General features: G+C 56.0%; 1 protein-coding gene across 3 annotated transcripts; it reads right to left on the reverse strand.

Moving 5' to 3' along the window:
• Positions 1-275: 275 nt before the first annotated feature.
• Positions 276-27,355, reverse strand: MELTF (melanotransferrin). 3 transcript variants are annotated; one of them, XM_004424539.3, is made up of 16 exons: positions 27,200-27,353; positions 25,146-25,300; positions 23,886-23,985; positions 21,387-21,569; positions 19,030-19,186; positions 17,764-17,831; positions 14,562-14,749; positions 13,640-13,820; positions 12,722-12,873; positions 10,162-10,258; positions 8,742-8,936; positions 7,603-7,759; positions 7,447-7,514; positions 5,368-5,555; positions 2,941-3,139; positions 276-2,447 (listed from the first exon to the last, which is right to left on the reverse strand). In XM_004424539.3, exons 1-16 carry the CDS (start codon positions 27,246-27,248, stop codon positions 2,365-2,367), a joined length of 2,220 nt encoding a protein of 739 aa, XP_004424596.2. In that variant the 5' UTR covers positions 27,249-27,353; the 3' UTR covers positions 276-2,364. The 3 variants fall into 3 exon arrangements, with proteins under 3 accessions (XP_004424596.2, XP_087295952.1, XP_087295953.1); XM_087439826.1 differs by lacking the exon at positions 8,742-8,936 and having other exon boundaries at positions 27,200-27,354; XM_087439827.1 differs by lacking the exons at positions 276-2,447; positions 2,941-3,139 and adding an exon at positions 3,152-3,715 and having other exon boundaries at positions 27,200-27,355.
• Between the last annotated feature and the right edge of the window lie 481 nt (positions 27,356-27,836).

Consider the following 27,836-nt stretch of genomic DNA (forward strand, 5'->3'; position numbering starts at 1 on the left):
GATGCCAAAGGGTTGGAAGCAGCTGGGATGTGCTGGGACCGCTGAGGCCCTGCAGGGGCCAGAGAACCAGCCCAGGCTGGAGAAGGAGTTGGGGGCCTCACTGGCTGGAGGCCCAGGCTGGTCCCTGACTCTGGCTCTCGGAACAGGGCTCTGAGTGGAATCTGCCGTTCCGGGTGGGCAGAGGAGTGGCCTGGGGCCTGTAGGCCTCTGACCACCTAAGAAGGAAAAAACGATCAGCAGCAGAAAGTTTCTATCAGAATCCAAGCCTCAGCAGGTGCAGGGTTGTTTGGCTTTATTTAAAAACAAACCAACATCTTTTATTAGCACAAATGGCCCCCTGCTGTCACCTGACAATCAAACGTCACACCGCACTCACGCAGGTCACACCTTCAGTAGGCTCACAGTGCAGGTGTCACACCCTGGACAGCACACTGACCCAGGGGAGCCACACAGAAATACCCTTCTTACCCCACAAATCTCCCTTAAAAAAAATATCAATCATCAGGTCATAGAAGAATCATTCATGGTAGTGGAGGCCGGCTCCTTCTGGCCGCTCACAGTGGGCTGGGGGCTTGCTCCAGTGTGGTGAGCAGGGCTCCTCAGGATAGTGTGACTGTAGCCAGGACACTGCCAGGGGCCTCCTTCGCTGCTGAGAAATGGAAGGGATCTGTCCCAACGCCCACAGGTGGGGGCGAAGCACCGAGAACTGGCCTGTCATCAGTGTCCCCGAGGCCCCCGCAGACTGGGATGCAAATAGCTCCAGGCCCACGCGCTCTCAGTCTGCTGACGAGGGTGGCTTGCTCCCGTTTCTTCCCTTTCTTTTTACTTTTTTCAGGGAGCATAATTTAGAGGAAGAGCTGGTAGTTCTGGAAACTTTTTCTGGCTCCTCAGACAACCCTGGCAATGGTGGGGGAGAGAGAAGACCCTCTCCAGGCACTTCCCGCTGACAGGCAGGGGATGGGAAGGAGGGACCCTTCCCCTGGAGTGAGTGGCCCGAGGACCCCGTCGGTGCAGGAGCTCCCCCAGTACCTAACCTGGGCCCAGGTCTCCTCTGACAGAGAGAATGGCATCTCCCCATTCCCAGCTCTGCAGAAGGCCTCGTGTTGCCCTAGAGGCCAGGGCCACCTCCTGTGCCAGGGCCTGGAGCTCCTGGGCAATCCTGAGGCTGGGCCCTTCAGCCCGGAGGCAACTGCTGCTGTCAGATGTAGAGGGGTGGCTGAGAGCGGTGGGCCTCACCTGGGGTCGGAGAAGGGGAGGGTCTGAGATGCAGCCCGAGAGGACGAAACTCAGGAGTGGGGACTCCTGCTGAGGGACTCAACCCCAGGACAGAGCCCGGCACAGCTGAACTCATCGGAAGGCCCAGCACACAGAGCTGTCCAGTTCTGAGTCCTGCCCTCCTTCCAGCAGACAGGGCTTCAGGCAGGACTTTACACCCCGCTCCCTGCATCAAGCCCCCCACCTAGTAAAAATTCTTACTGAGAAGCATTTCCTCTGTCTGAGGCCCCCTTGAGGGTTTCATCTGTACGCTGCAGCCCTGGTCTCCCTGCCATTCCCAGCCCAGCATAATCAGGTGTCCAGTGGTCTGGGCCACGCCAAGCCACAGACGACAAGGACAAAGGGCTGCGTGTGTCCAGCGGCTTTGCCTCCTTGGAGGGCCTGGTTGTAGCCTCATCTGATGATGCCTTGGTGGCAGACCCAGCGTCCTTGGGAGGGAGGCTGGAACGTGGAGCCTAGAGGACAGACGGAGTGGAGGCGGACGGGAGGTGCTGGGTGCAGTGTCCATTCTCCAGAGGGGGAAGTGGGAACCAGCAGGGGAGGGGTCGGCAGGCCCTGTCATCTCACCAGGCCCCCCTGGGCGGCTTGGCAGGGCAAGCTCCAGCAGAGAGGTCCGTGTGGGAAGCCCGGGCTCAGCCTGTTTCCTTGGTAACTGGTCTTTTCTCCAGATCCAAGCCTGGTGAGGATCCATGTGGTGGGAGCCTGCAGATTTGCAGGGAAGCGGGCTGTGCCAGCCTGTGGGTGGGGCGCGACTGGGAGGCTGGCCAGCACACCGCCTCAGGTAACGGAGGGACAGGTGGTGCCTGGGAGGCAGAGGCTGGGTTCAAGCAGGAGAGACCTGCTCAGGTCCAACTGGAGGTGGGGACACTTTTCCTTAACATTCGTCTTTATTCCACTTTGAAGCAATCACAGCAACTTCAGCTTCGGAATCTCAGCTCCAAGGAGCTCTATGGTTCCTCACATTTCCTCTCCCATCACGTTCCCCTCTGAGCAGTGATAACAGGATTTACCGAGGAGAACGGCCTTATTGATAGGGATTTCTGAACAGGTTTCCATTCCAAGGGAGGGCGAAGCTTGCCCAGAGCTGCTTCAGAGGGAGGGCAGGAGAAGGCCAGCGGTGAGGGACAGCGGGAGCAGTGGCAGGAGCAGGGGGACTCTGGAGGCAGCGACCGCTGAGGGATTAAACACAGGCAGTTAAGGCTCGAAGCACCGGAGCAGCATGGGTGGCGGGCCGCACTCACGTGCAGGACCTGATGCAGCATTTCTGCGTCCCAAACTCACTCCCGGCTCCCTCTTTCTACCCTGCTACAATCTGTCTTTCCTCTGGTTTCTTTACATATTCATTCTTTTCCAAATGACACTACATGTATATTCATGTAGTTGCCTCAGTCCTCTTTGGACGATTACTTTCAGCATTTATATGCATTATTCAGGTCTGTCTGGCTTCCACAGCCACTGTTTCCACTATAATTGTCCACAGCCTTCCTGCTCAGACCCTCCCAGGACACTTCACCTTGATTGCTCGTAATGACCCAGACCGCCCGCCCTTCAGTTCACTCCAGGTTTTTGGGTGAAAGGCTCAGAATGCCAGAGGAATGTGGCAGGTGCCCACTCTTTCCCTGGGGGTGTGGACCTGCCTGTCCAGGGCTCTCTCAGCTGCCCTACCTGCGCCCGAGCACTGCTGAGACAGCATCCCTTCCAGAGCTGCCATGTAGTCGGGGCCCAGCCAGTCGCGGTACGTCGTCTTCTCCCCCACAGGCACCGCCCGGATTGTGGCATCCTTGAAAAGCAGGTCTTGGCCGTGATAGTTGGAGGAGTCGAACATTTGGAACCCATTCTTATTATGGTCATCTCCAAAGAGGTCCTGGAAGCATCATGGCAGACCTGCTTTCCATCCCGTCTCACAAATGGTCACCAGGCGCCGCCCCAGATTAATTGCTTTACATACGGTGAACCAAAGAGCCAGAATTTCAGAGGGCCAAGACTCTGATTTGAAATCGTAAGCTCGACAACTCACAGACCTCAGTCATCAAAGGAGATTTGGGGTAAAATATGACAATAGCCACCACTGTGAGATAGTCATTCAGAAACATCACACCAAACCGGTTCTTGGATCTAGAAGTGAAGTGTGAGATTTACAGGCAGACAGACCCAGAAAGGAGAGACGATGTGGATGAGTCCCGCATGCTTCGGTAGGCCTGCTCAGCATTTCTCAGCCTTTGCTACAGTGCTTCCTCTCTCTGTCTTACAGGTGTCCTTTCCCACAAACCAAAATGACTGCACTGAGAGAGCCTCTTTGTTCTGTCACCAGTCCTAAGACAGTGAAAGGAGAGTAGAATATCCTTTACTAGCCCACCCTCCTAGCACCCTAGAGATCCTGGCAGCAGCTGCTCTCTGCCCTGCTGGGAATCCTCAGACGGAGTGTGCTGTGGCCGCAGCCCTGAAAGAGCCAGTAAGAAGACCAGAAGTGGTCTGAGAAATTGTAAATACAGACATAAATAGAGGACATTAGGGGAACATGGACAAATGCCTGCATCAGCTGTGAAATACTGATCCACGGGAAGAGAAGGAGTAAAGTGGCTATCATTCTTTATGGGGGACTCATGATCCTCTTGAGGATCTGATGAAAGCTATCAGCCTTCTCCCCAGATAAATGCACATGCACACAGGGTTCTTCCCTCACGTCACTTCAGAGGGTTTAGGAACCCCAGGGGAAGCCCAGGGACCCAGAGTAAACAATTCCTGAGTTAGAGGGACATACAGCATATCAAAGTTTAGGAACCGGCCTGGAGAGCTCACTGGCTTTGCAACTCTGTGATTCTCATGGGTGGAGGGAGGGCAATTTCAGCCGAAATCAGTGCAGGGGGTGGGGGTGGCGGGTGAGGGTAGGAACCAGGGGCCCTGTTCTCAGACGGCCTGGGTTCAAATTCTAGGTGTCTTTTGAAAATGCAGCCAACAGGATTTGCTGATGGATTGGACGTAGAGCATGAGAGGAAGATGGGAATCAGAGATGACTCCTGAGGAAACGGCAAGGCTGAAGTTGCCATTCCCTGAAGCAGGGGAGACTGAGGGGAGGAAAGGAGTCTAGCTTTGGATTCATTCAGTTTGAGATGCCTGTTAGAAATACCAGTCAACAGCAACTAGAAGGATGTGCAGCTATGACATACAACAATCTACTGGGGCTTTGGGGGGAAAATAAATAAATAAATAAAATCTTTAAAAAAAAAAAAAAAGAAATACCAGTCGAGACGTCAAGTGGGCAGTTGTTAAAGATGTAAGTTCAAAACTGCAGGGTGGAAGCAGGGCTGAAGATGTAAATTTAGGAGCCATCAGTGCATAGTGGGTAGCTAATGACATGGGACTGGATGAGATCAATGGGGTGTAGGTGCAGACAGACAAGAGGGGTTAGGATTGAACCCTGGGTAACCCAGCGGTAACCCTGTAACTCCAGTGTTACAGGCTGGGGAAATGAAGAGGAACCAGCAACGGACACTGGAAGGAAGGAGTGGCCAGAGCCAAGCAGGTGTGGGGCCCCGGGAGCCAAGGCGGAAAGTGTTTCCAGGAGGAGGGAGCTGTGGCCGATGCTGCTAAGAGGTCAGGTAGATGCAGACTGAGAAACAGCCACTGGATTTAACAACATGGGTCACTGTGACCTTGACCAGGACAGTTACAGGACCCCGATGGGGGCCAGTCTAGAGTAGTCTCCATCCTTAAGAGAGACCAGGAGGAGGGGAATTGGTGACTCCAGAGTGGAAACGACTCTTTGAAAGAGTTTTTCTGTAAGTGGGAGCGGGATTATGGCTACAAGAGCGTGCAAGACCAAGGGAGCGTTCATTTGTTTTTAAAAGATGGTAGAAATAACAGGTTTGTATGCTAGTGAGAATGGTCCAGCTAAGAAGGGAAAATTAATAATGTAGGAGACAGAGGGAATGGTGGTTGGAGGGATGTCCTTGGCTAAGTGAAAATCACAGCATTTTCCCCCAGCCTTCCTCAGTTTCTCCTGAGGTCTGCTCCAGGTAGACTGAGGCATTCCCGGGGGCTTGGCTCACCTCTGTCGCCCACCCCCAGTGACATAGCCCTGCCCTGGCTCACCTGGGCCTTGTCCAGCAGTCCATACACAGCGAAGATGTTGGTGTCTGGCCGGACCATGACGGCATGGGACGGTATCTGTGCCAGGTTGCAGGCTGCGAACTGGGACACCTCGGCCCGGGCCCCGTTGGGACACAGCAGCTCATAGTCCTCCGACCTGAGCTCAGCAGCCCAGGACTCGGAATTGTGGCCTGCCGGCATGGAGCAGAGGGAGACAGAGAAAGGAATAGAGAGAGGCTGCTCTCCTGGATCCCCACAACCTTGACTGGGGAAATGTGGCAAGATCTGGCCAGCTCCCCAGACCCCTCCATTTTCCAGTGCTCTGCTCTACTGTCAGGGCGAGAGAACCCAGCTGGGCTAATAACATTGGCAGGAGCTACCATTAGCAGGGAACAGGGAGTACCTGCTATGTGTCAGACAGTTTACAAGCTCGATCCTCACAAAAGTTACATAATGCAGGTTTGATCAACCCCATTTTACAGGTGAATAAACTGAGGCTCTCAATCACTTCCAGGCAAAGAACTCTATCTGTGTGTTACAGGTTTCTGGCCTGAGGGTGGGACAGGCTCCTGAAGGTGGTGGTTGACCTCCTCCCCTAACAGCTAAAGTTCTCAAACCGGAGGGGGTATAGCATCACGTGTTGATCTCTCAGAGGCAGTTTCAAAGGCCCCTACTTGCAAAGACTCTCTTTTGGTAGTCTAGGGTGGGGCCCAGGAATCTGCATTTTAAACCAGCAACCCAGTGATTCTGAATCAGGAGGGTGCTTCCTGAGAAACATGGTCCTATGAAATCACATGACCTTTGTGTCTTCATGTATTCACTTAGTATCCACTCTCTTCCCATTTCCAGAAGGAACTCCAGGTGGGCCCACGAGCAGAGACAGAAATAAGGGAAAAGAGTGGCTGTGGGAGGTGGGTGCCTCGCAGCAGGTGAATCTCGAAAGGGCCTCTTCAGCCCTGGCCTCCTCCCCTGACCCATCCCGGGACCACCCAGGGCATGGGGCGGGACCAGGCCGGGCTCCTGGGCTCCTGCAGGAGCGCACAGCTCCCTCCTCCTGGGGGATGGTCCCGAGTGTTCTTGGTGGGAGGTTGGCGGGGGAGAGCGGTTGTGGCAACAGGGCCTGGAACCCTTCCCAGCTCTGTTGGGGCAACAGGTCTCCAGCCCGGGTGACCTCGGTAGGCAGGCTGGGCTCTGAGTTCTGAAACACTAACAGAGGTTTCGTCCCTGCACGTCTTGCTCCCCCTGCGCCTGTCCCCGCCTCCCCTTGGGGCCACATTATGCCGTTCCGCACGGAGTTTCTGGGAGGAGACGTTAGGACAGAGGGGAGAAGACAGCCCCCCGCCTCTGGGGTGTCAGAGCCTGGGTGTAGGCTGAGTAACAGAACGTACAAACAACAGGTACCGGAGGGAAGTAGCCTCGAGTCTTCCAAAGGGATGGATTCCCTGACGAGGGAGAGCAGGAGTGGGAGGGAAGAGATGCCCACCTGCCCCCTGATGGGACCCAGGTGAGGGCTTAGGGGGTCCTGGAGCACAGAGCTCCTGGGCTCTCTTTCCCAGGTGGAGCCCAGGATGGTGACTCCAGAGAAAAACTGCCTGTGTGATATGAAGGGGCGTGTGCCCTGCCTCAGTGGCTTAGGGGCAGCAGAGCGATTCCCCTGCACGCAGTGACCTGCTCAGGACCAAAGACCAGATGCTGATGTGAAATACGACCCTGCAGGGAGAGGCCCCTGCTACCCCCACCCCCACCCCCACCCCTTGGGACTATGCAAACACTCCTGAAGGGGTCTCTCCAAAGTGATTGAGACTGAGTTTCTACCATTTCGGTGGAATGGGGATTTAGATCCCAGACCAGTAAAGATTGTTATGTGGCTTGCACACCTGGACGTGTGGCCTGAGGTCTGTTCTTATTGCGAGGTCCTTGGGGCCCCTAGGGCCCCCAAGGGGCAGAGCCTTCTAGACCCAGTCTTTCCTGGCTGCTGCTCGGCCCCGATCCCAGCAACACCCAGTGCCTGGATCATGTTGGAGATGGGGAACAGACCCACCTAGAATCTGGCCCTGCTCTGGCCCCAGTCCCCCCATGTACCGTTCGTGTTGTCAAAGACGGTGGTGTGCTTGATGAAGGCGACGTCCCCCGCGTCCTCGACCAGGCACCTGCCACACAGAGGCCAAGGTGGATGTGGGCAGGAGGGTCCCAGCCTCTGTGCCGGCCCCAGGCCCACCTGCCCAGCCCACCGAGTACCTGAAGGCGCCGCTGTAGCCGTAGTACCTCTCCTGGCTGTTGCCCACACACTTGTTGCGGCCGCGCTCGTCCCCCACGCAGAGCGCGCACAGCGAGGCCGGGTAGTTCTTGGCATTGTTCACAGGCACGCAGCTGGCGCTGAAGAACTGGCTCACCGCTGGGGCGGAAGGGAAGGGCTGTGTTGAGGGGCCGGCGGCAGAAAGGGTGGCCAGGGAGGAGATGGGTGGGCCGCTCCCCCCAGATCTGCCCACCGTGCCTGGCCCCAAGGCTCAAGGCCACCCATCTGCCCCACTGCCCACCCAGCTCAGAGTGGCATGTCTCCTCCTTGAGAATTGCAGGGAAGAGGGGAATGCAGAGGTTGTCTGGATACAGGAACCCCATAGACCACCTCTGGCAAGTGGTCACCCAGCCTTCCCTTGAACTCCCTCAGGGACAGGGAACTCACTACCTCATAAGCGATTCTGTTCCAGTCAGAGCACTTGCCCAGCTGTCTGGGAGTGGGAGCAGCCAGCCCTCACACCTTCCATGTGCTTGTGTAGGAGGTTAGGAAAAAATGCGCTATTTTTGTTGAGGTGCTAGCCAGGACAGAGGTGTGTGTGCAGTCAGCCCAAGGATCTCGCCAGCTTCCAACTGCCTCCCTTTCACCATGAATGTGCATGATTTAACACACAAGGAGGGCCCCGCATATGGCATATGGTGGGTGCTTGGTGAATGTGCCTTCTTCAGCACTTACACAGATGGCTGGCCACTTTCCAACAAGGTCTTCCAGATGCCCAGGGGCTGCTGCGGGATGAGGACAGCCCCACGACTAGACGGTGATACAGCCAGGCCCAGAGCCCATCACGCACCCCACTCCCCATGCACACTGGAGCTAGTTCCCCCTGGTGAGTAAGTGGGTAGGGGGCATCACGGCACCCTCCACAGAACCCCAGACACCCCTGACTGTCACCGTGTGGCCACGAATATTTCCCCCCCTCCCCAAGAGCAAGAGGCTTGTCAAGGAGGAAGAGGAAATCTCTCCGAGGCTGCCTTCTGTGAGTTCCTGCTGGGAGAGGACCCCTGACCCTCAGAGCTGGCCCCTGACCGCAGCCAACCCCAAAGGAGAGTTTTCGCATCTGTGTCCCCGTGGAGGGTGGTACCTGTGAGGACGTCGCAGTTCTTGGGCCGGATGAAGCCCCTCTGCACGAGGGCGCCCACGGGGATGTCCCAGCCAGCGGGGCTGCCGAAGCCGGGGTGGCAGGAACGCTTGCCCCGCAGCTCGTCCAGGGTGAAGGCGTGGGAGCTGTTCCGCTTCACCACGGCCACCACGAAGTATGAGCTGCTCCTGTCCTCCGCTGGGGGGACGGGGACACCAGTGAGGTCCCGCATCTCTGCTTTCTCGGCCTCGGCCTGGCAAGAGCCAGAGGCGAATCCCCACGGGGACCCTTCTTCCCTCAAACCCATGCCCTCCTGTGGCTTTCCACCCCAGAGCTGAGGTTCCCCAGTGTCCAGGCCCCGGCTGCACGGGCTCAGAAGTGCCCAGGCCCGAGGGCCGGGCAGGTGCTCGGTAGTGGGACCCCTGCTTGTCCCCCATCGCTGAGAAGCAGCCCTTGGGGCTCCACTTTTCAGAGCCTGTCCTCCCCGCTCCTCCGACAGTCCTCACCCAGAAGGATTCCTTTCTCTCCTTACACCCAGGTGGTATTCTTCTCACCCCTGGGAGCAAGGTGGAGGCAAAGCTGAGGCCGCAGAAGCTTTCTCCCTAAGCCGAGAGGGTTTTCACGTCCAAGCGGAAGGGGCTGAGGTCACTACTTAAGAGGACTGAGCGCCACGGCCCCAGCCCAGGCGCCTGCGAGGGTGTGCATGAGCCGACAGGAGGGAGGGTCCCGAGGGCCACCTTCCGGGAGCCACACGCTCAGGCTGGAAGAGGCCGAGGAGGCCCTCTAGTCCAGGGCTCAGCAAACTACTCGACCTGCTTTTGTATGGCCTGGGCTGCAAGCTAACAATGTTTTTATATGTTTAAAGAGTTGCAAAAAAAAAAGAAGAAGAAGACTGCAGCAAAGTCTGTATGTGGTCTGCAAAGCCTTAGGCATTTATTCCCCCTTTTTTCTTTTTTTGTGAGGAAGACCAGCCCTGAGCTAACATCCGATGCCAATCCTCCTCTTTTTGCTGAGGAAGACTGGCCCTGGGCTAACATCCGTGCCCATCTTCCTCTACTTTACATGGGATCCCGCCACAGCATGGCGTGACAAACGGTGTGTTGGTGCGCGCTCGGGATCCGAACCTGCGAACCCCGGGCCGCTGAAGCGAAGGGGGCGCTCTTAACAGCTAAGCCACCGGGACAGCCCCAAGCGTTTACTCTCTTTACAGAAAGTTTGCCAAAGCCTGGCAGACTTTCACTGACTGGATGGGAACACTGGGGCCTGGGGCAGGAGGGGCTTGCCTGAGACAGACAGCAGCCAGCACAGGGAGAGAGGCATTGAGGGGGCTGGAGCTTCTGTAAACAGCCCAGGGGGAAGCTTTATGTATATAAAAATATCAACCACCTCCCCCCGAGGCCAGAGGCCCGGCACCTGCACTCACGGGCATAGTGCTCCCCGGCCGCTGGCACCAGGCCATAAGTCTTCCCCGCCATGTAAATGTCCTCGCCCCTCAGGGTCACAGCGTCGATTTGCCCAGCCTGCAGGGGGACAGAAAGAGCAGCCGGGCTGGGGTGGGCCCAGGACGGCTCTGGATGTCGGGATCACGGGTCTCTTGAGGACTTTGGCCTCAGGCTCCCTTCCCCTGGGCACCGCGTCCTGCCCCATCTGCCCCTCTTCTCCTTGTGAAGATGTGCAGCAAGAGGGGTACCTGGAGGACCCGAGGCCTGAAACCAACCACCAGCAGCACTCCCCTTCATGGGATTCTGCTTCATTCTTTCAGCAAATGTTTCCTGAGCGTCTCCTGTTGTCTGATCAGAACCTATCACCACCCCTGCCCTCATGCTTGGTGTGGGGTCTCCCATGGATCGCCAGCCCTCAGAGGCCTGGGACACTGTGCCATGTCCCCAGCACCTGGCCACTGGGCTGGCGCACGCACGAGTGCAGTACATATTTGTCGAATGCGTGTGTGAATGGATGAACGAGCCAGGTCTTAAAAGACCTGGGCCCATGGGAGGAGGCTCCAGGGCTCAGGGACAAAGCCCTGCCTCAGGAGGCAGCACAAGGGGCCCGGGCCCTCCCCCCCTTGACCCCTCCTGGAGCCCTTTGGGACACCACACCCCACTGCCACTTGTCCATTCCAAAGCCTCTGGACACCTGATCCCTCAGACCTGCAAAGTGGTTACCTGATAATCAAGCCATAGTCGTCTGACAAACTCCGAGGGAAGGGGGCGGGACGAAGGGAGAGAGGGGACACCTGCACCCCAGGAAGGTGCCCCACACGGTCCAGGCCCAGAGGCATGAAGTTATGATGGTGCAATAACAGGAGTGGCGTTGATATTTTGAGCCTGAGGGTGCATCTCTGGGGGCCCTCTCTTCTCCCACCCAGACCTTCTCCTTCCCACTGTGATGTCAGGCAGGAACCCAGACCCTGGGCCCAGGGCCCTGTGGGGCTGACGCTCCCTTGCCTGGGTCACTGTGGCTGGGCAGGAAATGGGTATTAGAGCGACACTGGACACCATCTCTGGGAGCCTTAGAAGTTAGAACTGAGGATCTCTGAGCCTTTTGCTGGGGTTCTGAGGAAACTCTGAAGTCCGCGCCTCTCCTCACAGGCCCCCAGGCAGCCCCTTGGCCCTCTGTGAGCCCAGATGGAGAGAAGGCTCGTGTCTGGAGGGAGCTGAAACCTCCCTCCCTGCATCTCTGGGCCCGTGGGACCAGCCACCCCTCCACAGGACAGCCTGCCCAGCATTAGCAAATGAAGAGCCCTCCACCCTTAAGTCTCCCCTTCCCTCAGTGCCACACACAGTCAAGACAGGCTCCCCACTGGCCCCTGGGGAGAGGGGCTCCCCCACCCTCGGGCTGGGTGACCTTGGGCAAGTCACTTCCTCAGCCTCTCCCAGCCCCAGTTTCCACATCTGAGAGTAATCATACCCACCCCATGGTGTTGTGAGGACTAGCTGAGGTAGTCCACGTGACAGCTCAGCACAGTGCGCGGCATGCAGGAAGCGTGCGCTTACGAGACTGTTACCCACCACTGTCCTGGCCCGTTATCCTGTCCATGCTCCTCTCCTCAAGTCAATGTGGTTGCCTGGCCGGGGCAGGGCGGACACTCCCGAGGGGCTCTGTCCTGGCCTGCACTTGGGGACCACCCTGAAAAGGGCTCCTCACCATCAGGCCCCACCTACTTGCTCTTAAAAACCAGGAGGGGAGGCATCCAGGAACCCAGGGGCCACTGGGACACCTGTGACCACCATGGGACCCTGTCCCTAACTGCAGGGCCTCAGGGCCACCTCTGAGTCTTGGCCTCAGTCTCCAGCCAGAGAAGGAAAGCAGGACTGAGCTGAACGGGCATAGAGACCAGGGCCAGTGCTTCTAACTCAAGTGGCTGGCGTATTAGCAGACGCCAAGTCAATTTATTGTGCCGTGACAAGCTTAAAACAAAAGGGGGATAGAATACAACTGAATCTATCAGTGTGTGTTGTACTTAGTAAGAAAAGTACTGTCTTGTTTCATGTCTCTCTATATAAGGGATGCATTTTTTTTACATATTTATATCTGAAAGAAAAGTTCTTGTGTACTAGACTGATTGCTATAAAATGCACTTCTGACTGCGGGTTGCTGTCAAAACGTTTAACAGACACCGATCCAAGCCCACCCCCTACTGTGCACAAGGGGAAACTGAGACTCAGAAAGGGGAAGGGGCTTGCCCAAGGCCACAGGGTGGGCCAGTGCCGAGCTGGGCTGGTCTTGTGCTCCTGGCCACCCCCTCAGCGAGGAGCAGTCCCCGGAAACAGTCCCCCTCTGCCCTGTCCCCCAGGGTGGAGTGGCTGGTCCCTGCAGGTCCTTTCTCCTCCCCTTTCTCTGTGAGGTTGTCACAGGAGACCTTCTTCTCCTCCCCAGGCTGCCCTGTATCCTCCAGACCAGGTGGGACAGTAAGGACCATCCCAGGCACTACCACCGCCTGTCCCCCTGGCCCGCTCTGCCCCTCCAGACATGGGCCCCACCTGGATCCGTTCCATGCAGTGCTGGGGGGACTCGGCCGACACACACTGGATCTCTGGCTTGAGCCTCTGCCGGCTGAAGGCCACAGCCATGTCCCCACACTTCTGGATCTCAGGGGTGGACAGCACACACCAGCGCAGGTAGTGGGGCAGCCCTGCGTGGGTGTGAGCACGTGGTCACCACCACGCTCACCCGCTTCAGGGGCTGGCCTCAAGCACGGCTTGTGGGGCAGGGGCTGTGGAGGCCAGTACCTCAGTAGGAAGAGCTTGGAGTCAGACCCACGGGAAATTCTGGCTCTTTCTCTCATTAGCTTTAAGGGATAAGTTCCAGTATTTAACCATCTGATCCCGTTTCCTCATACAGAAGAAAGGGGATAGCTGTACCTCCTTCATAGGGCTGTGAGGAGATTTGAGGCAGATACTGGCTGTCATGTATCTAACTCAGTGGCACACTGTTTCCCTGGCTGTAAGCAGAGGATGTTAGGGGCTGGGGAGCTGGAGGTAGGAAGCCCACCCGTAGACTACTGCAATGGTCCAGGAGAGAGACAACGCCTGAGCCAGGGCCCCACCATGGGCTGGGGAGAAGGAGGAGGAGTGAGGAATCGTGGAGGGAGAATGGCAGGACTTGATAACTTCTGTGTGAAGGGGTGAGGAGATCCTTCCCAAAACAGACCTTGATGGCCTGGACCCCACCCACTGGAGCAGGCGGGGCGTCTAGGGTACAGCAGGCCATGTGTCTCCAGAGACGCTTCCTCCCCAAACCCCCAGAGGCAGGGAGGTGGAAGTGGCAGGTTCCCACTGAGGCCAAGAGGCCCACCTCCTGGGATGAGTGTCCTCCCCGGGGCACCTCTCCAGAAGGCCCTGCCACGCCTGTGGTCAGGCTGGGCTGGAGCCGGTGGGAGAGGAGACAGGTGGACTTACGGTTGGGGTCACAGAGGAGACCCTTCATGGCATGCAGGTACTCGGGGCCCAGCCACGCCTCGTAGGTCTGAGTGGCGATGGGCACCAGCTCAGAGGTGGTGTCTTTGAACAGCAGGTTCTTCTGGCCATAGGTCTCCGAGCTGAACATCTGGAAGCTGCTGCCCTCATGGCTGAACAGACGCTGTGTGTCAAGGGTGGGATGGGGTCTGGTGAGTTGTCAGTGGTGGGGTCGGCATCCTTTCCTCCCAGTTCAGCTACCCCTTCCTTATCCCTGTGCCCTCAGGCCAGGCGCCCACTCTGAGGACCAGGTGAGGGACCACCTCTCTCCTTCCTCCATGCCCTCCCAGTGCACTCTGTCTTGTCACACTCAGCCGACTGAACACCGGACTCGTGGCCCAGGTGTGGGATGCTCTTGGGGACAAGCAATGGGGCTGAGCCATGGCGGCACGGATGGGGCAAAACTAACTAAAGCTGGTGTGCTTGGCAGTCAGAAACCTGCTGCTCTTGTCAGCAGTGGTTTCAGCAAAACATTATTCACCACATTTAATTAATGACATACTTGGACATTTATTGGTTTTGTCATTTTGTTTATTTGCTCATATGTTCTGGCTTTGGTGTTAATAGCCACAAGTACACAGAGCTTTCTCTGAGGGGTGCCTGAGTCCCCTGGTCTCCCCTCTCTGGCCAGCCCTCCAGCTAGCACAGTTGGTCCCTCCTTCACGCTGACCTGGCCTGAGTTTGGACACTACAGAGGCCTGGGTCCCCAGCTGGGGTCTGTCCCAGGGGAGGGTCTCTGGGTTCTGCCCCTCCTGGTGTGGCCAGCGCAGCCCTAGGATGGCTCTTGCCCCGAGCTCCCCCGCTGGTGAGAGACAAGAAGCTCCTGCATCACCCCAGGAAGCTGTACAGGGTGCCCTGAACTCACCTGGCCTTCGTTGAGCAGCCGGAAGATGAGGCCCCCGTCCATGTCAGCCCGGATCACCACGGCATGAGCAGGCACCCGAGCCAGGTGGCATCGCCTCCATTCAGTGATGTCGGCCCGGCTGCCATCCCGGCACAGCAGCTCGAAGTCCTGTGAGAGCAGCGCCTGGCCCCAGGAGGGCAGGGTTTTCCCTGGGAAGATGGGAAGCCTGTGGTGAGCCAACTCCTGTCCTAGAAGGAGCGTGGGGAGGGCCGCAGGGAGGGCCCATGAGAGGGAGCCTGAGGAGAGGCAAAGATGTCATGGGGCACAGACCACAGTGTAAAGAAATGCTTCCAGGAAATAAGAACTAGAACTACACCAGGAGGTGAGAAACAGAACTACACCAGGAGGTGAGACCCAGAACGACACCAGGAGGTGAGACCCAGAACTGGATCAGGAGGTGAGAGCTCAGAACTAGACCAGGAGGTGAGAGCCCAGAACTAGACCAGGAGGTGAGAACCAGAACTAGACCAGGAGGTGAGAGCCCAGAACTACACCAGAAGGTGAGACCCAGAACTAGACCAGGTGAGAGCCCAGAACTACACCAGGAGGTGAGAACCAGAACTACACCAGGAGGTGAGAGCCCAGAACTACACCAGGAGGTGAGAACCAGAACTCAGAATGAAGAGGAGCTTGGTGGCCGCACCCTATAAGACCAGATGTCTCAATAGTCTGTGTCTATTTACTTACATTTTCTACCTCTCGCCAATTTTTACTAATCAAATGGATTTGAGGTATCGGACAATAATATGACACATATAAACAGAACTGTTCATTAAAGATAAAAAGAGTTAAGAGAATAAGAGAAGCCTAGGATGAGAGAGAGAAATGTACCACAGTTCGCCGCTGCCATCGGGCACTCAATTTGGCTCTGAGCAGAGGGCAGGGGGAGGGGGCCAGGGTGGAAACAAACCCTGACAGATTCCACCCAGAACTGTGGCCCAGGGAGAAAAGGATAACTCCCCAAAGCTTCGCCCACATATTATCCAATATTAATCCAACTATTAATATTTTGGTATATTTCCTCCATGTCCTTTTTTCTATTCTATTTTCTAACCATTTTAAATAAGGTTAAGGACATACTTGATAGGCAATCTTGCATCCTAATTTTTTTTTCACTTATTATTTTAAAGTATTTTTCCACATTATTGGAAACTTTCCATAAAACTCATTTATAACAGAAAACAAGATTTACTTGAAAGAATGAATATCGACACCAAATAGGAATATTAAGAAGACTAATTTTAAGGATTGTAACTCATGTGATAAAATATACCACAGATGGTCCTCCATAACAATATTTTTACCACTTTTAAATTTTCAAATGAGGAGGATAAACTTCTCCTAGGAAATAGGAAAGGCAAAGATAATTTGTGGGATCCTGAAAACTCTGCTCACTCCAAAGCTATTTAAAAACAAACACCAAAACCAAGACAATAATAGTTTGGAAAACTCCATAAAGGTCATTTTTAATGACTGCGTGATCATTTATAGCACTCTCAACAATTACTCAGTGCCACTCTCTCCCCACTCCCCAACTTCTCTCTATTTTTAAACTGCTGCAGAACCTTTGCGTAGAACTCGGAGGATCATTTGGCCTTCCCGTGAAACAAATGCATCATTTAGTATTTCGATCTGTCATTCCTATTTTCCATAGGCTAGGGACAATTAAAGCTATATTTCTTCACTACTTTAGACATTTACGTCAATTCCACTCTTTTGCTCTTACCAATCTTTTTGCATAAAGATACTCTTCAAACAATTACTTCTTTAGATTTCCATCAAAATTTTAAAAGAGCTGATTTTAACCCAATACATCCTATTCCTTCTCCACCTTCCAAATTCTCCTTTGCTTTACTCATCTTGGGGCCCAAGTCCTGGCCACCCATTTTCATAGGATCGTCCTGCTCTGAGACCATCCTGTGTGCTTCCTTCTCTTCCAGATCACTTTTTTCTCTTTCTCAAATCTGGTTCACGTTGTTTGCCTTCATGAGTATCAGACTACGTGATGGACCATCTGACTTAAAAGGTAAAGATGAACAAAAAAAGACAACAATCAGACATTACAGAGCAGGCAACACTATGGAGACGGAAGTCTGAGTGGTGGCTGCCAGAGAGGTTGGGGGAGGGACTGACAAGAAAGAAACATGGGGTGAAGGATCTGTCACAATCACTATCTTGACTGTGGCGGTGGTTATACAACTGTATGTTTTTGGCAAAACTCATAGTACTGCACTGCAAAAAGAGTGTGTTTTGCTGTGTGTAAATTATACCTCTATTAAACAAAATAAATGATCCTTGGGCAAATCCAAAGTAGGGGACATTCTATACAATAACTGGCCTGTCTCTACAAAAATGTCAATGTCACAGAGACAAAGATTGAGAAACTGTTTCAAGTTAAAGGAAACTAAAGAGACCTAACAACTAAACACCATATGTGATCATAGATTAGGTCCCGGGCTAAAAAATATCACTACAAAGGACAGAATTGGAACACTTAGTGTTAGTGTTAAATAATAAGATAATAGCATTGTATCAGTCTTACATTTCCCGAATTTGGTAACGGTACTGTGGCGAGGTCCACATCTCCTGGTTTTTAGGAGATACACACTGAATTATTAAAGTGCATGATGTAGGCAAATGTCCTCTCAAATGGTTCAGACAGACCTCACAGGTATAGAAAGAAGGATAAACCCAATGCGGCGAATGCTAAAAGCTGGAATCTGGGTAAAGAATAAATGGGAGTTCTTTGAATTACTCTTGCAACTTTTCTAAAGCTCAGTTATTTCAAAATAAAAAAATTTAGTTTAAATAAATGGACTGAAAATTTAAAAATTTTAAATGACAAGGATATAATGAATCAACACATAACATCAACCCATATTTAATCCAGGGATAAGGGACGGCTTCTTCAGATAGGCGGAGAAAATGCTAAGAAGCGACAGGAGATGAGAGATAGTAAATAGGTTTGCGAACTTTTTTTCAAAAGCAGAATCCAATCTTCAAGTGGAAATGGAAACCAATGGCGTATACAAATCAGAGCGGGGCAGAGCCATTCACCCAGCCCCCCTTGCCCCACAGAGCAGTCTGAGCTGCGCTGGGGAGACCCCCCCCCCACTTCCTCTCCTTGGGAGAACCGTGCTCCGGGGCCAGCCCCTCCACTCACCATCAGTGTTCTCCAGCACTGTGCTGTGCTTCACGAAGGCCACGTCCCCTGCCCCTTCCGCCAGGCACCTGCGGAGGAGAAACCCGTAAGCCCGGGCGGGGCTGAGTTCCTCTCGAGCCCCTCGGCCCCGTCCATCTCCACCTCTGGAGTCCAGCCTGGACTGCAGGGGGTGGTCACGGCGGGCATGGGTTTCCCAGTCATGCAGTCCCGGGTTCCAGCTCCCTGGTTTGTTGGCTCTGTGGCTTTGCCAAGTCGTGGAGCCTTCCTAGCCCCCATCACCTGTAAAGTGGGGATGATAAAGCCGCTCCCCATAGGGAGGGATCCTTTATCACCCTGACAGATCCTGCTCAGGGCCTGAAAGGAGCAGGCTCTCAGATGGCAGCTGCTGTCATGGGCAGCCTTACCACTGGGGCATTTTGAAAATGACTCTGCCCTGAGGCAGGGGATAGGTCTAGACCTCCTCATGCCTGAGTGGCAGGGACCAGGACTTTCATGTATCCTCTTCATGTCACTGCCCAGTGAAGGGGGCAGGGCCATCTGGGCAAAGGGGCTGCCCGGGTCCCCACAGATGGCAAATAAGCAGAGACTGGACTGGGGGGACACTAGGAGAGGGGGTGGGCGAAGGTCTCCCACTTGGAGGACTGAGGACTGTTTTTCTCTCTGTGTCCAAACTGCATTTCCCCAGATCACACCCTGGAGCGTGGGCACCAGCAGGCTCCCCTCCTCTGACTGGAAACTGGGGCCCAGCGGTTAGAGGGACTCAGGAGGCTCCCATCCCAGTCCCCACTGAGTGCGTCCCCTCATCTGTGGACAGACGGAGTGCACCCCACGCGCTAAGAGACCCTGTTTTGGCTCCACGGAGGGCTTATCCGAAGTGCCAGCCTGAGCCAGGGGCAGAGCCGAGGCCGCCCTGAGCGTCAAGCCTCCGGGGGTCCCTGCCACACTCCCCCATCCCCCCACCCTCCCCGCAGGTCTGAGACACCAGAATGGGGACATGGGAGTGGCAAAGGGCTGTTTTTGTCATTTTCTTCTCTCTGAGCACTCACCTCTCTAAATATATCAAACATGTTGATTTTATGAGCAAATCCAGTCTGGCATACTCCAGTGTGGTGTTTTTAACTAACCAGGGCACATGAACTATATAAAGGATCCTTTGATGACACACAGCCGACATTGCCACACCCCAGGGGCCCTCTGTGCAGAGGTGTTTTTCCCCAGCTCCTGTGGCCTCAAGGCCTGTCCCCTGACTCAGCCCAGCCGTCTCACCGGAAGGCCCCGCTGTAGTCGTAGTATCTCTCCCGGGGGCTCTTCTCACACACCCCCTCCCCAGCGGCGTCACCCCGGCAGAGGCGACAGAGGGACTCCGAGTAACTGGTCTCTCCTGCCCCCGGGACACAGCTGCCCCCAAAATAGTCGCTGACAGCTGCGGGAAGGAGGCAGAGGGAGGTCAGTCAGGTGGATAGAGTCAGACCCCCGTCCCGTCCCCCGCGGAGGGCTCAGGCCACTCAGGCTGGAGTCAGGACGGGCTTCCCAGGGACTCAGCTGGACCCTTCAGACCTTAGCCTGAGCAAAACAGGGGAACTGGATCGGATCAGTGACTCCCAAACTGGGGCCACAAAAGTGTAGGTGTCAGGAGTGCCTGTTGTTATGTAAAAATGGCTCAGGGAATAAAACATTTACCCCAAAATGGCCACATAGGGCACTAACTATCACCTAGATACTGTTCTCATTGAGGGTTTCATTTCAAAATCAGTTATGTGTAATCGATGAAAGTGGGGAAAGAAAGAAATTATTGCTTAATCAGTATAATTAATTTGACAGAAACACTTCTCAAAACACAGGGAGGGGAGGGAAACAGTGAGGAGGCCTCATTGGTGAAGAGGTTGGAATCTGCATGGTTTTTGGGCCCCTGCCAGCACCGAGGCCCCACGTCCACCCTCTTGGCAAATATTTGTCGTGTGCCGAGGACGCCCTAGTGCCACACAGGATGAGCAAGATGCTGGCTCTGCACTGAGCCAGTCACATCGTGCTCATCACCCAGTAGACCGAGCTCTTCCAGGGTGGGCTCCTTTACTTGGTCTTCTTTTCATGTCCTCCCAGGGGACTGTGCCAAGTGACTGATAAACCAGCCACACCTGGCCACCCTCTGAGAGGACGTGGCTTCCAGGCTCTTGTGGGTGGTGCTGGTTTACACAGTGGTGGGGGCTGTATTGGGGCAGTATATACACATATGTATGTGCATGTGTGTGTACACAAGCATGTGTGTATGCACATGTGGGTAGCATACATGTGTGTACTGTATGGGTTTGTGTAGCATGCATGAATGAACCTATGTAATGTCTGTACATGCATGTGTGTATGTCTGCATGTGGATTTGTGAGTGTGTGTGCATGCATGCATGTGTGTGCACAACAGCAAGGTGCCCACAGAGAGGTACAGAGCTCATAAAACAACAGCTCCCTGCAGTGAGCACATACCCTGTGCCATGCACTGTGCAAAGACGTTGTGTGAATTATCTCCATCCTTGCAACCTCACGGCACTGCAGTGTTAGTTTTCCCATTTTACAGACAAGGAAACTAAAGTTCAATGTGTAGAGTAATCTATCTGAGGGCAGGTCATGCTGAGCCAGGGTTTAAACCCACATCTATTTGACAGCAAAGTCTGGGCTTTAAAAGATCATTGTGCTCCTCTGCGGGCTCCCCCACCCGCAAGCATTGGTCACCTGTGGAGCAAACCAGGAGGCAGCACCCTCCTGGACGAGGGATAGGGGACACCCCAAACTCAATGTGAGGGGTGGTGTGATCCCCGGACGGCAGTTTGAGAACGTGGTTGTCATGTGTCAGGAGCCACCTCATTGCCGTATTGTGCCCACTATAGAGAGATTGATACAGCTGGGGGGCCAGCGGGTGACAAAGAAAAGAAGCCCGAAACATGAGAGGCAGGAGGAGCTGTGTTTGGGCCACAGGAACGAGGGCCCTGGGCTCATAGCCAGACACGCTCAGTGCTTTGCCTCACTCCCCTCTTGAGTTTTATTCTCAGCAACCCCCTTCAGATCACCCTCAGCTCCCTTCCTGGGAGCACATTCTGTCTGCAGGACAGCCCTATTCTCACTATAAATGAATCAACAGCAGGTCTCTGATTAGCCACTTGTGAGCTTTCTGGGTGTAAGTCAGTAGCCTGTTTGGGTCCTGAAAAAATAGAGTTTCTGACCCTGTAAAGCTGGGGACACGTTTCTGGAAATAGCAACCTACACCATGTCTACACCAGGTGAGAACCGCTCCTCACAATTCTTCGCCTCCCAACTGTGTGTTGGGCCCCGCACTTGGTGGTGTCGTGGGACATGGTGATGATGAAGTGAGAGTTGAGTGCCCTGGAGGGGCCAATCAATGAGAAACTTAAATGGCAGCAACACCAGGCTGGCCAGCACGAGAGGAGGGGGTGATCCAACTGACTAGGTGTCCGGGAAGGCCCTGGAGGAGGTGGGACCGTGCTGCTCCCTAAAGGAGGTGCAGAGGAAGGTGAGCCCGGAGGGAGGCTATCCCATGAGGGGAAGCGCAGAGGCCAGGGGAGGGGAGCCCAGAGCCCCTGCAGGAGGAGCCCGCGCCTGGCCTGAGGCCCTCACCTTTGAGCACGTTGCAGCCCATCACCGAGAGGCGGCCGCTCTCCACCAGGTAGCCCACGGGCACGTTCCAGCCCACTGTCCGGTTGATGCCCGTGTGGCAGGACTTCACGCCTTTCAGGGTGTCGATGGTCACATGGGAGCTCCTCTTGACCACAGCCACGGCATAATAGGAGGTGCCAACCTCTAGAAGGAGGGGAGAGGAGAGGAGTGAGGACAGCAAGGGAGAGGCTGCGAGAGAGGCTGGGACCCTGCCTGGGAAGGCTGTGGGTGAAGGGGATGTGTGTGTGTGTGTGTGTGTGTGTGTGTGTGTGTGTGTATACCCACCTGTGCATGGATGCATGTGTGCATGGATGTACACGCAAATCTGTGCATGTTGCTCTAGTTACTGAGAGAGCAAATGGGCACGATCCACGTGTCTTATCACAAGACCCCACCCCCTCCAGCCTCACGTGGTAGATATCATCTTGAGATATTAATTCATTAGTTATTTCTCCCCTTTCCTTCCCAAGCCAGCTGGCACTTAGCGGGGTCTACATTTGTGCAGGCCAGGGGAGCTCTGGAGCTAGACCGGAAGCAGAATAGCCCACAAGTCTCGTTTTCCAAAAGTCTGGGCCCTTAGGAGAACTTGGAGGGTTGGAGGGAATGGTATCGTGGTTATGGGAAGAGGAGTGGTTGGGAGGAGCAGGGGGAAGCAGGGCTTCCCCCAGATTAGAAAAAGTGATTTCCCAGTATCGAGGGCGGGGGAAGAGGGAGAGAGAGAAACACTAGCAGTGTGGTCCCAAATCACTCAAGATCCTGAATGGGGTGCACATGGGTAGGCGGGGGTCTACAGCCTTGTAAAAGAGTCCCCTTGGCCAAATTTGGCCGGGAAGGGGCCATTCAGACAAGACGGGGGTGACTCCTCTATGGTGACTGATGACCAGAGAGTATCCCATCACACGCAGGCACACGCGTGTGCACATGTGCATACGTGCACACACACACGTGACTGCCCGGTGGTGGTGGGATGCCAAGGATCAGAGTGAAGTTGAGTTCTAGAAAACAAAGCCGGTGTTATTTCTTGCACAGCTGAGTCTGGCCCCTGCCAACCTGAGCAGCCTCGTTCGGGCCCACCCCTCTGACTCGCCCACCGTGCCTGTTCTTTCTAGTTCCTTGAACACACCAAGCTCTTTCCCACCTGGAACCCTAGTCAAGGCTCAACTTAAACGTCACCTCCCCAGAGGAGTCCCCCCCAACCCCGTCTGCTCGATTTCAATAGGTCTCCCCACACCCCTTATTTTCCCCCATGGCCTTGACTTTCTGCACAGCACCCACCACAGCTGTGACTACGTTTTCTGTGTTTGTCTGTTTGCTCTCTGACTCCGGCTCTTTGAGGGCCCTCTTGCTCCCTCCTCCATGCTCGCGGTGCAGTGTGGCAGGTGCTCAATGAGCGTGTTGACTGAATTAAAGAGGAGGAGCTGTGTTGGGGCCCACGAGGCAGGCCTGTTTCTGGCCGTGGAGTGGAAGCCTGGCTGGATTGCAGGGTTGGACTGTCCTGCGTCATCTGACAGTCATCAATTCAACAAGCAACCAAGAGAGACCCGTGCTGGATGCCAGGCACCCGGGGTATGCAAAGATGAGGAGCAGGCCCTCCTCGGGGGACTCACTGTGGTCAGTGAAAACAAGACAGAGGGCACAGGACCTTAGCGGAGTGAGTCAGTGCTCCAGGAGGCAGGAAAGAGAGCCCTTCACAGGGATGGGAGGGCTCAGGGGAGCTCCCTGGAGGTGACAACTGCGCTGGGCTGTGACAGACACTAGGTGTTGGACAAGCAGAGGTGGTGGGGGAGGTGCAAAGGGCAGGCAGAGCCAGAGGCGGGTCTGGTATGAGGTGCAGGGACAGGGCAAAGGCACTCACATTTCCAAGCACACACCATGCGTCAGGTGCGTGCACAATGGCTCATTTAATCTGTGTGACAAGGCAGGGATCACTCTCCCCATTTTACAGTCAAGGAAGTGGAGGCTGTCCAAGGTCACAGAAGATCACAGGAAGGGGCAGAGCTGGGATTCGTTCTCATTCTTTTGGGCTCTGCAGCTCTTAAGTACCACCTCTTGCTCAGCCCTCTCCCCACACCACGCTGCCTCTGAATGAGGGCCACTGAAGAATGTGGGTGCGGGACATTACTGACGCCTCATCACCCCAGTCACGCCCAACACCACTCCAGCACGGGCAGCCCCTCAGTTAAGAGCTTGTGGGTGAAAGTTAGTGGGGCTACAGGGCTCTACATGGAAGAACAGACTCGGGCCAGCCCTCTGGGTCTCTGGCACCCCTGCTCTTGGTGGGGGAGGTCAAGAGAGACTTAGGGGGGCCTTTAGGGTTTGTCTGGCTGGGACTCCAGGACTGCTCTGGGTACAGGCTACCAACCAGCTCAGGGGCTGCAGGGTTGGGCTGGGCACAGCAAGGACACACTGCTGAGCGACTTCCCCTCTCCTCCCACCCCTCCTCCCACTCGGCCCTCTGACCTTGATCATACACTTCGCCCACCACAGGCTTCAGGCCATGCTCCTTCCCCGCCTCATAAATGGCTCCTCCATCCAGGGTGATGGCGTCAGCCTCCTGGGCCTGCTGGGAACATGTGGGTCAGCCCAGCCCGGCCTCCGGGGCCCACTCAGCGAGACGCTCAGGGACGCCCACCAGTCTGCCTAGGGCCCCTCGAGAGCCCTGGAGCCCACACTGGAGCCCTGTCCTGGCTCAGCCTTGCAGGGTCCTCCCCCACTGGGGCCCAGGGGTCTCCCCTTGACCAGCCCAAGGTGACAGCTCTCCTGGGCCATGGGCTCACCTTGTTTTTCTAATTATGTTATTTAAAAAAAATTATTAATTTTATAGGACTTACAATAGAAATACATAGTAAAAAATCAGATAGTACAAAATGGTGTGTAGTGAACAGTGAGTCTCCCACACTTTCTCATTTCTCAGTCCCCTGCCTCCACTGCTAACAGGTTTCTTGGGTTTTCTCTCTAGGATGCAGACTGAATCCCATAAATGCCGCCTTCAATTTTTTCCCTTTTATTTTAAAACACAAACGGCGGTATAGGATCAGTGTGTCATGGGTCCAAGGACAGAACTACAGTTCAGTAATGATTGGGTTCCACCCTCACAGTGGAGCCCGGCCCACGTGCACTACGACTGGACTAGCTTTTGGGGGCATATCAGGGGCTGAGCGGAAATGAAAACCCAGATCCCCCTGTGCCTGCCCGAGGCTTCCCTCCATAACCTTGTCCTGCCTCTAAAGTCCCTGCCTCTGAATACTGTCAGTGCCCATTCAGCAGATGTCCTGCCCCTCAGAACTGCTTCCCCACACCCCACTCACCCACCCAGGACAGCTGGCCCCTGTTCTCCTTCCCCAGAAACCGCACAAACCCCGTTCTGGAAAACTCCCTGGCAGATTGAGTAACCAGCATGGGCCACTGAGGTGTCTGCTGTCGGGGCTCCTCTTGGTGGGGTGGGTAGTGTCCCCACTCTAGCAGGGGCCTTGTGGAAGGACACCTTTCCCCATTGGTGCCTATCTGAGCAGGGGCCCTCCCTGAGGCCTCCCAGCGCCCGCCTGGGCCCTGGCAGGAAACAAGCTGGCCCTGTTGCCCGGGAAACTCAGGAGATCCTATCACTGGGCCCGACAGGGGGAGTCGGAGCCTGTCCCAGTGAATGAGGCTGTTGTGCGCTCCTCCTGAGTCAGAGCCCTCTTGTCTGGGCGGAGGTGGCAGGGTGGAAGGGAGAGGACTCACCGTGATGAGCTGGACGCAGTGGTCGGCCGAGGCGCCCTGGATGCACAGGAGGGAGGGCCGGATCCCGGCTTCCTGGAAGGCCTTGCTCATGTCGCTGCATTTCTGCTGCTCCGGGTCTGAGGTGGTGCACCACCGCACCTCCATCCCGCCGAGCGCTGGGGGCAGGGGACAGTGAGGCCCAGCTCCGCCGGCCTCCCCAGCCCCCGGCCCCAGCTGTGGAGGGTGGCTCCAGCAGCTCTGCGTGACCCCGTCAGCTTGTCTAGCCAGTCCTCTGCAACAGCCCTGCCCCCCCCGCCTCGAGGCACTGAGGCACAAAGCGGTGTCACAGGTGGGAAGGGGCTGGGCTTGCTGGCAAAGCTGCGCGTGGGGCCATGCATGTCCCTGCGCCTGGGGCAGATGGGCGGCTCAGAGCCCGGCGCTTTGCAGAGGCACGGAGGGTCCCCCAGGTAGCAGCGTGGCTACTCCCACCCCTCCCTGCCTGCCTAGAGCACAGCCTGGCGGATGGAAGGAGCCCTGACTGGGTGGTCTTGGCTGGCTCTGCGACTAGCCAACTTCCTGCCCCTCTTCCGGCCTCTGCGTCCTCCAACAAGAGGGTGCTGGACTGGGTCCTCTCACTCAGAGGTGTCCCTGGGCCCTCAGCATGAACTGGGACACGAGATGGGGCAGTGGTTGTGGCTGCCCTTGAGGAGTTTGCACCCTCTTGGAGCATCTGTGATTATGCCCACTGCAAACCCACCCGCTGTGGGCACAGCGCCAGGCCCCTGCCAAGGGGAGGCTGAGGAGTCAGCAGGTTGGGTTCAAGTTCCTGCTCCTCCAGCTGGTGACTTCAGGCAACTTATGTGACCTCTCTGAGCCTGTTTCATCATGTGAGACAGCAGATCAGAAAACCCACCTCTGTACTGCAAGTAAACCTATGTAGACAGCCAGGACACACGGGGCCTCCTCAGTGGACTTGTGTGTGGGCCCTCCTCTTGGTGGAGACCCTCTTGGGCCCCATGATCTGACAGGTCAGAGTCTCAGCGAGTTCACCCCCTGGGGGCCCGGCAGAAGTGGTGCCAGAGCTCCCTGAGGTTGATGCCCCTGCAGACCTGAGCTCTCCACCAGTCCCCCTGCCCAGCCAGGATCGCCAGAGAGGCCTGTGCTCATGGGAAACGTGCGGCTTTGGGTCCAGTTCCCGCCCCCAGGGACCAGGTCACCCTCTTATGGCGGCCTGTGCTTCCCATCCCCACCCCAAGGGTCAGGACTGCCGGTCCCTCCACAGCCTCACCCAACCCCTAGCGGCACCCTGAAATGTGGAGCTGTCGCCCCCTCTCCAATGCTCCAAGACTGCACCCTGGCAGGCCGGGCAACTGCAGAGTTTGGACCTGGGTGGCGGGTCCACTTTGTATTGATGAGGTCAGAGTGCTGACGAGAACCCATCCTTCCAGCATCTCCGCCCGCGATCCCCGCGAGCAGCTCAGGGAAGCCCCGTCTCACCGTCCCGGGGGACCCTGATACCCTGGGAGGGGCGGTGCGGACGCGAGGAGACCCGGTCTGCGCCCCCTCCTCCGTCCCTGCACCCTGTTGGGCTCCCTGGGGCGTCTTCCTGGTGTTATCTCGCCCCCCCTCCCCTCCAATCCCTCCGAATCTTCTCCCGCCTCCCTCCCCGCGGGGGCTCCCAGAGATGGAGCCGCTTCGGCCCCCAAACCCTCCTCGGGCTTCCTCGCCCGTCAAGAGCGTTCACCCTCCCGGACCTCCTCTCGACACTCCTGGGCTCTCCCCTCCACGCCTCTGCCCAAGCCTCTCCTTGGCCCGTCAGAAGGTCCGCTTTTTCATGGCCCAGCTCAATGCCGCTTCCTCCAAGAAGTCCTCCAGACATCCCAGTCTGCCTGGGTCAGTGCTAGTTCCTTTCGTCGTCCTCACCCGCGCCTCGCGCCTTTCTAGGCCTCCCCACTTCCTTGGCTGACGTGGGTTCAGAATACACTTCCAAGCTCCCGGGACCCTGCTGGGGAGCTGGACGGCCCCAGGACCCCCGCCCCGGGTCCTGCTCCCACGGCCGGGCGGCGGGGCCTCACCAGTACGCAGAGCCAGGAAAAGCCACAGAGCCACGCTCGTGCCCCGCATGGCGCGGTCTAGATAGCTGGGGCTGGTAGGGTGCGGGTTGGGTCCAGGTCCGGGTCCGAGCGGAACAGCAGCAGCCGGGGTTTTCTCCCTCCTTCCTCTCTGGCTCTGGCCGGCAGCTACTTTAAGTGCGGCCTGGGCGTGCCGTCGCGGTGTCCGCGCCCCCAGTGCGCACCCGCCCACCCCGGACTGGACGCCTGGGCCGACCGGACTGGCCTTGGCCTTCTCTCTGGCGCCCCCTGCTGGAGCCAGCGTTCCAGGGCTCTCTCCCCTCAACAATCTGCCCCACTTTCCAGAGCATCCTCCCCTCCTCTTGTCCCAGAAAAAACCCAAATATCGTGTCCAACTGGAGAGGGAAAAGCTCAGATTTAGAAGGAAGATGTCGGAATCCCAGAATCTGAGCTGGAAGGAAGCTCGAAGGCCACTGAATTCATTCACCAGCCTCTCTTCAAGCACGGATTGCACAAAGGATCTGGGGATACAGAGATGAACCCAGGTAGATACGGTCCTGGCGGGGAGGAGCTGGCAGTGAGGGTATCTCATAGTCTAGACCACTGCCTCTCCTGGGGTTTAGAGAGAGGAAGTGACTTG

Source organism: Ceratotherium simum, chromosome 15, assembly GCF_057802395.1.
Source record: "Ceratotherium simum simum isolate JZ-2026a chromosome 15, ASM5780239v1, whole genome shotgun sequence".
Classification (NCBI taxonomy): Eukaryota; Metazoa; Chordata; class Mammalia; order Perissodactyla; family Rhinocerotidae; genus Ceratotherium; species Ceratotherium simum.